This window comes from Cutaneotrichosporon oleaginosum (genome assembly GCF_008065305.1).
Source record: "Cutaneotrichosporon oleaginosum strain ATCC 20508 chromosome Unknown ATCC20508_contig02, whole genome shotgun sequence".
Taxonomy (NCBI): Eukaryota; Fungi; Basidiomycota; class Tremellomycetes; order Trichosporonales; family Trichosporonaceae; genus Cutaneotrichosporon; species Cutaneotrichosporon oleaginosum.
This window is the reverse complement of record NW_027072171.1, coordinates 1,711,129-1,723,305: the sequence shown is the minus strand read 5'-3', so window position 1 is coordinate 1,723,305 and position 12,177 is coordinate 1,711,129. Positions and strand designations below refer to the sequence as shown.

The 12,177-nt window shown below is 61.8% G+C and overlaps 6 protein-coding genes across 6 annotated transcripts; 1 reads left to right on the top strand and 5 right to left on the bottom strand.

Annotated features, from left to right (window-relative positions):
- Positions 1-469: 469 nt before the first annotated feature.
- On the bottom strand, positions 470-2,413 carry COLE_02375 (uncharacterized protein; the record flags this gene model as incomplete). The annotated part of the gene is made up of 5 exons (XM_018420226.1): positions 470-926; positions 961-1,838; positions 1,871-1,954; positions 1,996-2,258; positions 2,296-2,413. 5 exons carry the CDS (start codon positions 2,411-2,413, stop codon positions 470-472), a joined length of 1,800 nt encoding a protein of 599 aa, XP_018281317.1.
- Positions 2,414-3,251: 838 nt separating this feature from the next.
- On the bottom strand, positions 3,252-5,652 carry COLE_02374 (uncharacterized protein; the record flags this gene model as incomplete). The annotated part of the gene is made up of 6 exons (XM_018425722.2): positions 3,252-3,950; positions 3,986-4,548; positions 4,589-4,801; positions 4,834-5,394; positions 5,452-5,542; positions 5,584-5,652. 6 exons carry the CDS (start codon positions 5,650-5,652, stop codon positions 3,252-3,254), a joined length of 2,196 nt encoding a protein of 731 aa, XP_018281316.1.
- Positions 5,653-5,879: 227 nt separating this feature from the next.
- Positions 5,880-7,217, bottom strand: COLE_02373 (uncharacterized protein; the record flags this gene model as incomplete). Its single annotated transcript, XM_018422232.2, has 4 exons — positions 5,880-6,544; positions 6,590-6,827; positions 6,899-7,023; positions 7,076-7,217. The coding sequence occupies 4 exons, from the start codon at positions 7,215-7,217 to the stop codon at positions 5,880-5,882; spliced, it is 1,170 nt and encodes a 389-aa protein (XP_018281315.1).
- Positions 7,218-7,899: 682 nt separating this feature from the next.
- COLE_02372 (uncharacterized protein) lies at positions 7,900-8,524 on the top strand (the record flags this gene model as incomplete). The annotated part of the gene is made up of 5 exons (XM_065626208.1): positions 7,900-7,933; positions 8,028-8,083; positions 8,123-8,194; positions 8,280-8,429; positions 8,471-8,524. The coding sequence occupies 5 exons, from the start codon at positions 7,900-7,902 to the stop codon at positions 8,522-8,524; spliced, it is 366 nt and encodes a 121-aa protein (XP_065482477.1).
- A 209-nt stretch (positions 8,525-8,733) lies between these two features.
- COLE_02371 (uncharacterized protein) lies at positions 8,734-9,378 on the bottom strand (the record flags this gene model as incomplete). The annotated part of the gene is made up of 3 exons (XM_018421190.2): positions 8,734-8,950; positions 8,982-9,090; positions 9,123-9,378. 3 exons carry the CDS (start codon positions 9,376-9,378, stop codon positions 8,734-8,736), a joined length of 582 nt encoding a protein of 193 aa, XP_018281313.1.
- Positions 9,379-9,507: 129 nt separating this feature from the next.
- COLE_02370 (uncharacterized protein) lies at positions 9,508-11,116 on the bottom strand (the record flags this gene model as incomplete). The annotated part of the gene is made up of 5 exons (XM_018422230.2): positions 9,508-9,817; positions 9,849-10,679; positions 10,711-10,799; positions 10,831-10,989; positions 11,024-11,116. 5 exons carry the CDS (start codon positions 11,114-11,116, stop codon positions 9,508-9,510), a joined length of 1,482 nt encoding a protein of 493 aa, XP_018281312.1.
- Between the last annotated feature and the right edge of the window lie 1,061 nt (positions 11,117-12,177).

Sequence of the window (12,177 nt, the reverse complement as noted above, 5' to 3'; positions counted from 1 at the left end):
ACACGCTGAAGATGCCTACACATTGCTGATGTCGGCACGACGTCGCGCTGCAGAAGGCGAACAGCATATTTCGCGGCCCCGAAACCGTTCACGAGGTACGAGCACCCCGGTGTCGCGTAGAGGCGACCGCTCAGCCCGACAACACTCTCGGTCTGGTCACCTCAGATCTTCAGGTGCGCGACGTCGTAAGAGACTGCTCTCTGGGAAGGGGTTTGGCACATCAGCTTTGCCGGCCAGTCACTCATGCCTTGTAGATCTGATCCTCCTGCTGTCCCACCCCCAGGCGTCACGTGTGGCAAGTTGACAACTGCAAGCAACATATCCCGAAGCTGGACACGACAGGTAAATCCTACATCTGCCGTGGTCTGCAAGCTGGGTGCACGTAACGTCGATATTACTTTATGAGAACAGAGTTATGAAGTAGAATTTTATTTTGCAGAGTGATAGTATAGGCCGCGAGTAGGAGCACCTACGCTTTGACGGGCTGCTGGAAGGGCACCTGGGGAGTCTGCTGCACCTGGGCCTGCGCCTGAGCCTGGGCGGCGTCGGCCTCGCGCTGCGCCTCCTCCTCCTTCTCGTTGCGGCCGATCACGAAGTCCTCCTTGTCGTCGATGCTGCGCTTGTCCGTAAGGATCGGGTTGTCGACGCACAGCGCAGCGATGAAGAGGAGGGAGGCGAAGCACAGGCCCGAGATGCAGAGCAGGCGCATGAGCTGGCGGTACGACTCGTCGACCGCCGCGCGCTCCGGCGTGCCGGGCTGATACTGCGCGACGAACTTGAGGGGGTTGCCGTACACTGACTTGGCGGTGGTCGCGGCGGTGGCGGCCGGCATGACGGCGCTGAGGTTCGTCAAGAGCGTCTTAGGCATGAGGTTCGTCCAGATCGCGCCGGTGATGGCAGACCCGATACCCGAGCCAATCTGAAAGCTGGGGTCAGCTTAGATGAGGAATGATATCTTACCAGCAGAAGAACATGGCTGAGATGATGGCAACGTGCTCGTGCTTGCACACGGCTTGCAGGGCGCACTGCGCCGAGTTCTGTGCGACACCCATGCCGATACCGAGGACGATCTCGGCGCCGATGAGGCCGCCAAGCTCGGACGAGCTGTGTCCGCCACGGAAGCGGTAGAGGAGGCCAAAGGCGAGGACGTACATGCCCGCGCCGAAAATAGTGAATGGCTTGGTGTGGCGGAAGCGGTGCATTGCCAGGCCGAGGATGAGGCCCGAAATGACCATGGAGAAGTTGGCGAGCTTGGAGATACGCGTCGCAGCCTCGACGCTCTGGCCGAAGGCGACGATGAGGAGGAAGTAGAGGTACGTGCTCTGCTGGGCCCCGGTGATGGTGACGAGGAGGCCGATGGCGAGGGAGACGAGCACGTGGCGGCTCTTGAGGAGGTGGAAGGGGACCAGGGGGTGGCGCGCGCGCTTGAGCTCCCAGTAGACGAAGGCTGGGATACAGACCACAAAGCCGATGATGAGGGGAGTGAGGACCTGCGCCGTGCGCCACTTGGAGGCGGTGCCGCCGCCGAGGGTGAGGGGGACGAGGCAGAGAGCAATGCTGCCAATGAGGAAGGTGAGGCCGATAATGTCAGCCTTCCAGAAGAAGTCCTTCCACATCGCGGGCGAGCGGACGATTTTGGCGGGGCCGGGAAGTCCATCAAGCAGGCCCGCACGTTTGGCTTTGTGCGTGGTGTGGACGAGCGAGAAGATGAGGGGCAGGATCATGATAGGGTAGATGAGGGCACCAGTGCCGTAGCCCCACCGCCATCCGGGGCCCTGCACGAACTTCTCGGCGATGACACCGGCGGCCCAAGTGTTGATGATGGAGTGAAGAGATGGCTGGCGTCAGCGGCGTATGCATTACGACATACGATCATGCTGAAAAACACCCTCTGGCGGAGCGAGGTCGTGTCGGCGACGACGATGTACATCATGACAGGGGTCAGCGATTGTGGCTGGAATTAAGCTTACTATTCTCGCCGCCAAATCCGAACACCTGAAGGACGAGACCACCGGCCAGCGTGCCGAAGTTGTTTGAGCACGCAAGCACAATGTAGCCTAGGCAGTAGAAGAAGCAGGAGCCATACACGACGAACGGGCGGCCCATGTAGTCCATAATTTTCGCCCAAATGGGCTGCGACGCGGACGCGATCGTGGCGCGGGCGACGCCGAGTGTCGCGACCTGCCCCGCGGCATTCCACCCCGAGACAGCTTGCGCCTGAAACGGGCTCTGCATGAGGCCGTGCAGGCCGCGCGCGTCTGCCGTCAGCATCAGCTGTGTCGTTGGGCTGCTCACATGCGCCGAGGAACAGGCCGAGGAAAAGGAGCGCCTTGTCCCACTGCGTAAAGACCGACGTGACGGCCTCCATGCGCGCCACGCCCGGCGACTTCTCCTCAATCGAGTCCTCGTACATTGACGGGTCGGCGGCGTCGACCTCCGGGTCGTTGCGGCGTGCCACTGGGTTTGACATGGCTGCGCGTGTCAGCAAATGGAAGTTGCTGGGCCGCAGCTGAGCCTGACCCGAGTTTAAGAACCACGACTGCCAGGTCACGGATGGAGGACTTTTTGCACACCCCGTGCCATGCTAGTCAGGCGCCAGGCGCCAGCCGCCCAGAAGTTCTGCCAGACCCCAGCACGCCAGTATGCTATTGTTGGTCGAGGAATTTCGGCCGATAATCAGATAACGGAATGTGGTCCTGGGCCCTTGAACGCGGGCGCGCCGATCCGCCCTCTGCCATCTGTCTCTGCAGCAAGGTGTTCTGCTCGGTCATGGGCAGTCAATAGTCACATGCGCAGTAGGGTGGACGGGACGGTCATGAGCGATGGCCGCTATGTCGGAGCTGATGTGATCGGCATTGACTGTACGGAGGTCGGCCGACCTACAGCGACTGCGGCGCAAGTGCGAGGCGCGACTGTGGCATGCCACACGCCGTTCGTCAGTTGTTGACAACAAGTCAGCGTAGCAAACCGTACTGCTGGAGCCAGGGTCAGAGACCATTCCCTCGATCCTGTTAAGTCTGGGACAGAAGAACATTCGGAGGGAGCACAACCACTTCCGCAGCGTCCAAATCTGGTCTCTTGCCGATAAGGGACGGGGGCGCCAAGAACCTCGTCCTCCAAACTATGACTCGCTATCGGGCGACTCACCCGATGTCTTCATTAGCCTCGGCAGCTCCACTTTCAAGGAGCGGAAGAGAGTCGCGTGACACTCTGCGCATCCCATTGCGTTTGGCTACAAGCATACATGCATGCTACGCAACAGCGAGGGGTGAGCGCAGGGTACGCCCCACGCGCTCAAGCGCAGCCGCGACAAAGTCGGCTTCCGCCGCCCCGCTCAGCAGACCAGCAACGATGCCGCCCACGAGCGTGTCGCCGGCGCCGGTGGTATTCACGACCTCGTCGGCCGCGATAACAGGCGGCGGGTAGAGTGTGAGGGTGAGCGTCCGGCCGTCGGGCGTGCGATGCGACACGCTCTGCGCTCCCCCTCCGCGGCTCTTGGGTTTCAGGCCCAGGCTGAGACGTAGCATTCCGCGCGACCCGGCCTTGAGCCAGACTCCGCCAACCCAAGGCAGGCACTGGACCATCCGCGCGGCTATGCCCTCGTCGGCGATCCACGCGCCGTTGCGGTTCGCGAACGCCTCGACTGCCCCGCGCCACTCTGCGCCCAGGTTGAGGCTGTTGACATAGTTCCACGCGGCGTCGTCGTCCAGATCCATCAGGGCTGCGTGGAGGTGGTCTAGCTCGAGAATGTTGGGCGCGATGTGCGTTAGGGCTCGCGGAAGCTTGTTGAGGGCGGGAATCAGGCGCGCGAGCTTCGGCACGGAAGTCGGGTCGCACAACGTCGGGATTGCACGGGCCGATGTCGCTGACAGCAGTGCGGCAATGGCTTCGGGCGAGAGATTGCAGTCGAACGCGACGACGGAGGGGTTGTGCGCCAGAGCCGCCTCAATCTATTGTTAGCTCAGCTGAATTGTTGTAAACTTACAACCTCTATGCTCAATTGCTCAGCGATCGAGAAGTCGGCCACGCCGCCTGTCAGGTCCCCATTCTCAAGCACGAGCGAACACGCTGCGGTGCGTCCCGCCGTGGGAACGAGGCCGTCCGCTCGCATCCCCGCGTCCTGGAGAGCAAGGGCGAGCAACTGTCCGAGAGGGTCGACATGTGTGGCGTGAGTCCCAACGGCCGAAACAAGCATCACTTCCCCTGGTGGAGAAAGATTCTGCGCCGCATGCGCAATGTTACGCCCCACACCCCCCGCGCTGATACTGATGGTCCCGGGCGTAGTGGTGTGCGGCACGAGGCGCGATGTGGCCGACGTAATGTCCACGGCGGCGGCGCCGAACACGATTGCGCGGGGCGGTGGGAGGTTAGAAGGCTCAGTTGGGCTGGCAGGCGGTGAGCTGGGCGGAGGGGTCTCAGCTGGCGGCTCATTAATGGCAGAAGGCGTGGCGGGCATGTACGCAGCACTGGATACATTCTTCCTCAAGCGCGCGACCTCGGCGGCAACCTGTGCGCCAACCGCCGCATTGTTCTCGATCAGCTTGATGTCTTCCGTCAGCTGCTGTGAAACGTGGTGAGCGCGACGTACTTAGCTCGAGGGCGGTGCCCTGCGTCAGCTCGCCAACGCGCTTCAACAGCCACGGCGTGACCTCCTTGCCGCGCTTGTCGATGCCCTGCTCGACGCTCTCACGCACAGCCTGCTCAACAGCACGCTGCACGTCGGCACCGCGCGCGCCATACTCGGCAGGAATGGGGACGGCGAGTAGGATGCTCTGCGGCGAAGGCAGCGTGAGGCCCGTATCTTGTGTCAGCTGACTCAACCTGTAAACGTACAGACGAGGCTCGCGGCGTCGCCAACGCTCCCGACGCGCCATGGGCTCGCGCACCCCGAGCTAGGCGAGTAAAAGGCGGGGAAGTCTGCCTTGTCGCCATACGTGACGACGCACACCCCCTGCGTCTCGAGCACTTCCAGCGTGCGCGGGATGTCGAGGATGCTCTTCGCTCCCGCGCAGACGACCATCATCGGCGTGCGGCCGAGCTCGATCAGGTCCGCCGAAACGTCCATGCTGCTCTCCGCCCCGCGGTGCACGCCGCCAATGCCGCCCGTCACGAAAGAGTCGATGCCCGCACTCGCGGCGATCACCATTGTGCCAGCAACGGTCGTGCCGCCCGCACGCTTGAAAGCGAGGGCGGGCGCCAGGTCGCGCCGGCTCACTTTGACCGCTGGCTCGGCGCGAGGCGTCGCCGGGTCCGCCAGCGCCGTGAGTTCCGCATCGGAGAGGCCCACGCGGACGCGCCCGTCCAGCAGCGCGATCGTTGCCGGGATTGCGCCGTGCGCCCGGATGATCGACTCGACAGACTGCGCCGTGGTCAGATTCGTCGGGAAGGGCATGCCTGTGGTCAGCGGCCGAGGAACAACCATTCAAAAGGCCTGTGTAAGCAAAAACGCACCATGAGTAAGAATCGCGGTCTCAAGCGCAACAACGGGCGCGCCAGTTTCAAGAGCATGCTCAACCTCCGGAGTCACTTGGAGACGGCCGTTCTTTGGTGAGCCAAGCTGACGGCCGAGGAGCGTGAACCTACCCATCGCTGACGAGCAGCGGCGAGCGTGCTTGTATATCGCCTGCTGGAGCGTGCCACGGCGCGAAGCATGGTCGTAGCTGGCGGGAGAGGGTGAAGTGGAAAGCATTGTCACCGTCGTCGGCGACTAATGAAGTTGGTTCCAGGCACGACCTCCACCTCGCAACGCGCCTGGCTTCTGTTGCAATTACAGACAAATGCATGCTATCACGGATAGATGGCCAGTGGATTGGCGGACAAGTTACTAATAATACGGCTATCTATGGTCCGAGGAGATGTCCTCGATAATCGCCACAGGCCTAAGCAATGGAGGCGATCGCAAGAGCGGCGACGGCGAGCATAGCGCCAAGAACGCCGCCGCGGTGCGTCGACTGAGCTCCCGAGTTGCCAGCTGGAGTCGCACTCGCCTGGGAGGCGCCGCTCGAGGCTGCAGCATTGCCAGTACCGGTGGGAGCGCTCAAGGCGTTGGGCCCGCTGGAGGTGGTAGGCGCAACATAGGGCTTGAGAGTGTAGTCCAACTTCTGCCATGTGGCGCCCGGGGCGATGGTGTAGTCCTTGCCAACGGCATTGATGTAGTAGATGTTGCCCTGGGTGTCAATCTGGACGCAGTCGGTGTCGGAGCAGGCGTACGACGCCTCCTTGTCCTGTGCGGTCGGGGCTGGAAGCGCCTGGGTCGAGTTGATGAGGTTGACGGCCATGGGCGCGGACCGAGTGTCGTTCCATGACCAATCGGCCGTGTAGTGCGTCACAATGTATGCGCCGGAGAAGTCGTCAGGCACAAACAGGTTCTGGTACGGCGGCAGAGTCGAGTTGGGAGTGAGGAGGCTTACGGCCTGACCAGACTGAGCCGGAAAGTTCCTCCCGCCGACGGCGGTGTATGCCGCAGGTTGCGGCTGCCAGTAGCTGTAGTGAACGACAAACATGTTCGTTGAACCAGCAGGGGTGCCCGGGACGCCGTAGTAGTCTGGTCGGATCAGCTAACCCTTGGATTAATGCCTCTACTACTCACTGATGTGATTAGAGGCGGCAGCGGCGGTCACGCGGTAATTCTGTGAGGCAATCTGGGGCGTCCCAACAACCTGCCATGCCAAAGCACCCGCAGCGGTGTTCGTCACAGCTCCGAAGTCGAGCGAGACCATGTTGGCGGGGCCGACGGTGTAGATAACGTTGGTGTTGTGGTCAAGAATGGACGCCGAGCGCGAGTTCTGCAGGACGTCAGGTGCGCCAGTGGTTACCTGCTTGCTCCACTTGTCGCCGGCAAAGTCGTAGATGTAGATCGCCAGGGGTCAGCTTGATGAACATCTGCAATGAAACTTACTGATGCATCGCTGCTGTCGGCGCCCAGCACATACATCGCGTTCGAGTTCTGGGAGAGGAGGCACTGCGAGTAGTTGCCGTTCCATGGCGGGCGACCTTCAGATGAAAGGGGCTTTGGGCTGGGAGCTGCGTCGGTCAGCATTGAGCATGGAAGTGGATGAGGCTGGAAGCTACTCACAAGACCAAGCAGAGCTAGCACCCAGTGAGACGTCTTGCTCTCCGCCGAAAGCGTAAAGGTTGCGGCTGGCATCGAACTGGACACAGGGAAGGGCGGCCGCGAGAGCGGGGAGAAGGGTGGCAAGGGCGAGTTTCGAAATCATGGTGGCTCTGTGAAGGAGTGTGGGGATCGTGAGGGAGAGGTGCGGGAGACCTCTGTGCTTGGAGCGGAGGATGCGAGTACCAGTGCAATGGTAGCGAAGAGGAGGAGAGAGATGATGAGGATGGAGATGGAGAGATCAAGAGGTGTCCACGAAAGTCGAGGGGCGGGTTGGATGGACACATGCGGGCACTGAATAACCTGAATGATCGCCTGGATCGCCCCCCGCGCTGCGCACTGGGTGCCACGCGTGTGCCTTCATTGTCTCCCTGCTCTTTTCGTCTGCTCATTTACACCTCGGCGGCACGGAAATCTGATTGTTCTTGGCGTCTCATCGCATCGTCATGTCCGAGACGGCGGGTTGCCGCGGATGCAACCAAGCTCACCAAGTGCTGCGGGCGGGATGGCTCGCGAGGGCTCGGGCCATCTCTTCATTACTCGCGGTTATTATTCTTCCCTGAAAGCAAAGTCAATCTGCATCTGGACCTTGTGCCTGCTCGGGGACCTCGGCCCACTCCGTCAGGCGGTCAAAGCCGCAGCACCGACTCCAGAGTGGGGCAGCAACGTTGAACCCGGCATTTCCCATATCCCCGCCAGTGGCACAGTCCTGAGCGTCATGGAGGTCGTCCCAGTTCCATACACAAGTGCACTCTATTTGGTTCTGTCTGCTCTCCCCATCTCCCACCATGGCCGACATCAACGCTGTTGCCAAGGCAGTACGTGGCCTTGTCCTTTCCCGAGTCCGCTGACGTCCCAGTTCACCGGTACGCCTTGCGCCGCAGCTGCGCCTACACCCAGCGTCCGTGCTCACCCGCAGACTTCTACTACCCCGCGTTCGACAATGACAGGGCGAGCCTGCAGGCGCTCTACGTGCGTGCAATGTAGAGAGAGCAACGGAGCTGACGGCAGCGCGACCGGTCGATGCTCACATGGGAGCAGGAGCAGATCATGGGCGTGACCAACATCATCGAGAAGCTCAAGGTGGGTCATGCTCATGCGCGACCGGGCCGCCGGCGCGAGCGTCCGGGGCCTGACTGCCGCACCTATCCAGCCAGCTCACGCGCAGAACCTGCCATTCACAAAGGTTGTCCACCGCGTCGTCACCGTCGACGCCCAGCCAGCATCTGCGACCATCGCATCTCTTGTGGTGCTCGTCACGGGCCAGTTGCTCGTGGACGACGGCGCCAACGTGCTCCAGTTCTCGCAGATGTTCCAGGTAAGCTTGATCCCGCTGCGACCTGCGACGCTAACGCACAGCTCATCCCGGAGAACGGCACGTACTACGTCCAGAACGACGTCTTCCGCCTGTGAGTCCGGCCCGCGATGATTCTGACAGCAGCGTCTACGGTTAATGTGGTGCATGTGTACGACGAGTAGCATTCAGGCGGGTAATGAATACATGGTGTATCTAGACAGCGCCGCGCAGCTATGACGTGCGATCCAAGCGGGCTGGAGCGGCACTAGCGCGAGCGCGAGCGTGAAGCCGAGGGCATGCGATGCGATTATGAAGAGATGTCTATCTACTCGTCGTGCACGCCCGCCTCGCGGTCGCGCGTCCACTGGGCCGCCCACTGCGCGATGCGGTGTACGTTGTCCTCGACCTCGTTCTCGCCGCCGGACCCGTCCGAGCGCAGCTCGACGACAATGTTTTCGTCGTAGTTCTCCCGCGTCTCATTCACGCACGTCATCATGATCTCGGCCGTGATATTCTCCGTAATCTTGTTCTGGGGGTAGTTGCTTCTGTCAGCGCCTTCTGGGTGCCACTCACCGCGCCTCCAACCGCTCATACAACACGCGGTTGTCGCACGTCAGCACGACCGCGAGGTCGATCCAGCGCTCGGGAAACAGCCCTGGGTCATGGTGGTCGATGATGAAGCCTGCGATCAGCCAGCGCTGCGCACGCACGTACCCGTCGGCGCGGGCCCCGATGCCGGGTTGACAATCTCCTCGAGGTGGTCGAGCAGCCGGTCCTCGTCGACCGTATAGCTCTGCCACTCGTCGTCCCACCCCTCGTGCAGCCCGTGCTGCTTCACGATGTCGCCGACGTTCAAGTGCACGAGCTCGTCGCTCTCCGACGCAAGCAGGCTTGCGTGCAGCGTCTTGCCCGTCCCGGGCGTGCCCGTGATCAGGATGATCGGGTGCCGGCGCGGGTGGTGTGTCGTCATGGCGAATGGTGCTGATGAGCTGAGCTTTGCGCTGGACATTCCCGCGTTTGAAGATCTTAGGTGGCAACGGAAGCAAATTGGTGGAGGTAGGAATGTAATGTTGGGACACAGATGCATGGAATCTGACGGCTAATCGAACACAATCTTCGTAGGCTTCGGCGCGTCTTTGGCAATCGCACGCTGCTTCCGCATCTTCGCAGCCTCCCAGGACGGGTGCAGGCCCTCCTTGGCCGGCTTGGACGCCTCTCCCCGCGGCCCTGGCGCTGCCGGCTTCGCCGGCGCAGGCGCGGGGGCGGGTGCGGGTGCAGACGCGGCCTCGCGCCGCTGCCCCCATCCTTGGTCGCGCCGTTGGCCCTGCGGCCCGCGCACCTTCTTCTCCTCCTCCTCGCGCGCCTTGACCACATGCTTTGCGTTCTTGCCGTACTTCTTCTCCCAGATCCTGCCGTCAGCTCTACATCACGAGGACTCACGCTTGGCGCGCACGCTGCCCACGCCGGTTCTTGCGCACCGCCTGCTTGCTCCCGATAATCCCGTCTTCGTCGTAGTCCATGTCGGGGTCCGAGTCGCCGTCGCCGACCGTAAAACCCGCCGCGAGCGAGGGGAGGAACATGGACGACGTCCCGTCCTTCGTATCCTTCCCCTTCTTCAACGACGGTTTGGGCTCGGGCGCCTTAACCTTCTTCCTCGGCGGCGCTTCTGGCTCCGACTCGGAGTCTGATGGCGGGGCAATGCGGCCAGCCCCGGAGTTGTCCGAGTCCGAGTCCGAGTCCGAGTCCGAGTCTGAGTTCGAATCGTCCCCGCTCTCATCGCCCACCGACCCTGACTCCCATCCTGCCGCGTCCGCAGCCCGCGCCTCCATCACCGCTTCGTCGTCGCTATCCAGCCCCTCTACTGGTCCGACGGCGAAGCTCTCGTCCTCGTCCTCGCTCTCGTCCTCGGACTCCGGCATGGCGCGCTTGACATTTGTCTTGACGTTCTTGGCCGAGGTGATTTTGAGCGTGGCTCCCGGCTCGCACATCACCCAAGCCAAGACGGGCTTGATCGCGTCCACCACCTTCTTTGACGAGCACAGCCTGTTCTCGACTTTGGCAATCACGTCCGGCGTCGCACTAGACGACGAGGATGGCACGCTGGGGTTCACGGGAAGCGCGGTCACAATGGAGGCGGGAAGATCGGCGTGCTTCAGCGTGTGATGCTTCTTGAGCTTCTGGCGGAAATGCGACGTCGCCAGAGCGCGGAGCTGTACGGCGGACAGGAGGTTGAGCTGCGCCTCGAGTTCGGACACATCCTCCGACTTGGACCTGGGGTTAGCCCGATCAGCACGACGCTTACTTGAGGAAGCGAATCTTCTTGATCAGACGCATCGTCTCGGCCTTCCTGGCCTGCTTGAACTCGGGGTGAAGCTTCTTCAGGCCCGCGGGCTGGCGTCAGTTGCGTCGCGGGATGACTCACAATGCGCTGGGCGATCTTGTCAAAGTCCACTGCCGGAGTCGCGTCCATTTCCCTCTCATCGCCATTCTTTTCCGTCACGCCCCCCTCAGGCTCGGGGGCTTCGGGGACCTGCTCGGACTCATCCTTCTCAGCTGCGGCGGCCTCGGCCTCAAGCTTGGCCTGCAGGTTAGTGACGGTCAGCGCACAGACCCACTTGAATAGCGGCGCGCTTGCGCTCCTCGCGCTCCTTCCCTGTGCGCTTGCGCTTCTTCTGCTGCACGTCGGGCTTGACGTCTGCCTCGGCCATTGGTGATGTTGTTGACTAGGTGGAAGTGATCGGTTGGGTGGATGACACGAAATTTCATATTCCCACGGTCGCCGTGCGGATATTTCTCGGACTGATATGACGGAGACGGATTGCGATCTCAACAACACGCGCATTCCGCATATCCACATTGCCCACTCCTTGACATAAGCGCGTAAGAGAGCAGCTGCGTTGTGGAGATCGTGCAGTGAGCTTACACTTACCCCAGGCATAGCTTGATAGCATGGTGGACATGACGGAGGGATGGGTGGCGAATGATTTAGGCGGTGGGGGCCGACTCGAAGTTCAAAGGTTGATCAGCACATTGACCCCCGATCCCCCGAACGGACTGCGGCTCCGCCGTGTGTGGACGAGAGGCCTGTGCGCCTGTACGTTCTCTGTATCTCTGTGCTTCAGAAAAGTGCGGGTAGAGCGGATAGGTGGATTGAAACGAGGCGCCACATGCGCCGCGACCGCCGATGCACTGATTCACCTAACCCGTCCTCGCTGCACCTTCGCAGATCGTAGACACAACATTCCCTCAATCTTGATGCCCAGTTGCTCAAGCCTCGCCAGTTGCCAAGTGCCGGTCACGAAGGAGAATGGGGGACTGCGAGGGCGAGGGATCGCCGACTCAAAAGATTGTCAAACCGGCACTGACGGAACATGCCACGCGACCAACTCAGCATCATCGGCTTGCTCACCTCCGCGTCCGCAGCCACCCGTGCCGACCACTTGGTGGTCGTCCTCCCGCTCGGACCCCATTCCCTCTTCCCCTGCACCCCTGTGAGTCAGTGTGCTCTACCCGCTCTTTCCACGGACCGGTCATCTCGGCCGTGCCGGTCAGCTGATGCCCAGCTGTCCAGTAGCGCCGACAATTTCGCCACCACGCGCGTCCTACCTTTTGACTCAACCAACTCTGTGCGTCACATCACGAGAGATCCAATGTGGGAAGAGCGTGTCCAAGTGGGACACGGGACACAGAACGCCATCTTTTCCTCTCCCCTCCTTTTGCTAATCTGGGGAGGAGTGCCCAGGGGGCGCGGGGCGTGAGGCGCAGAGGT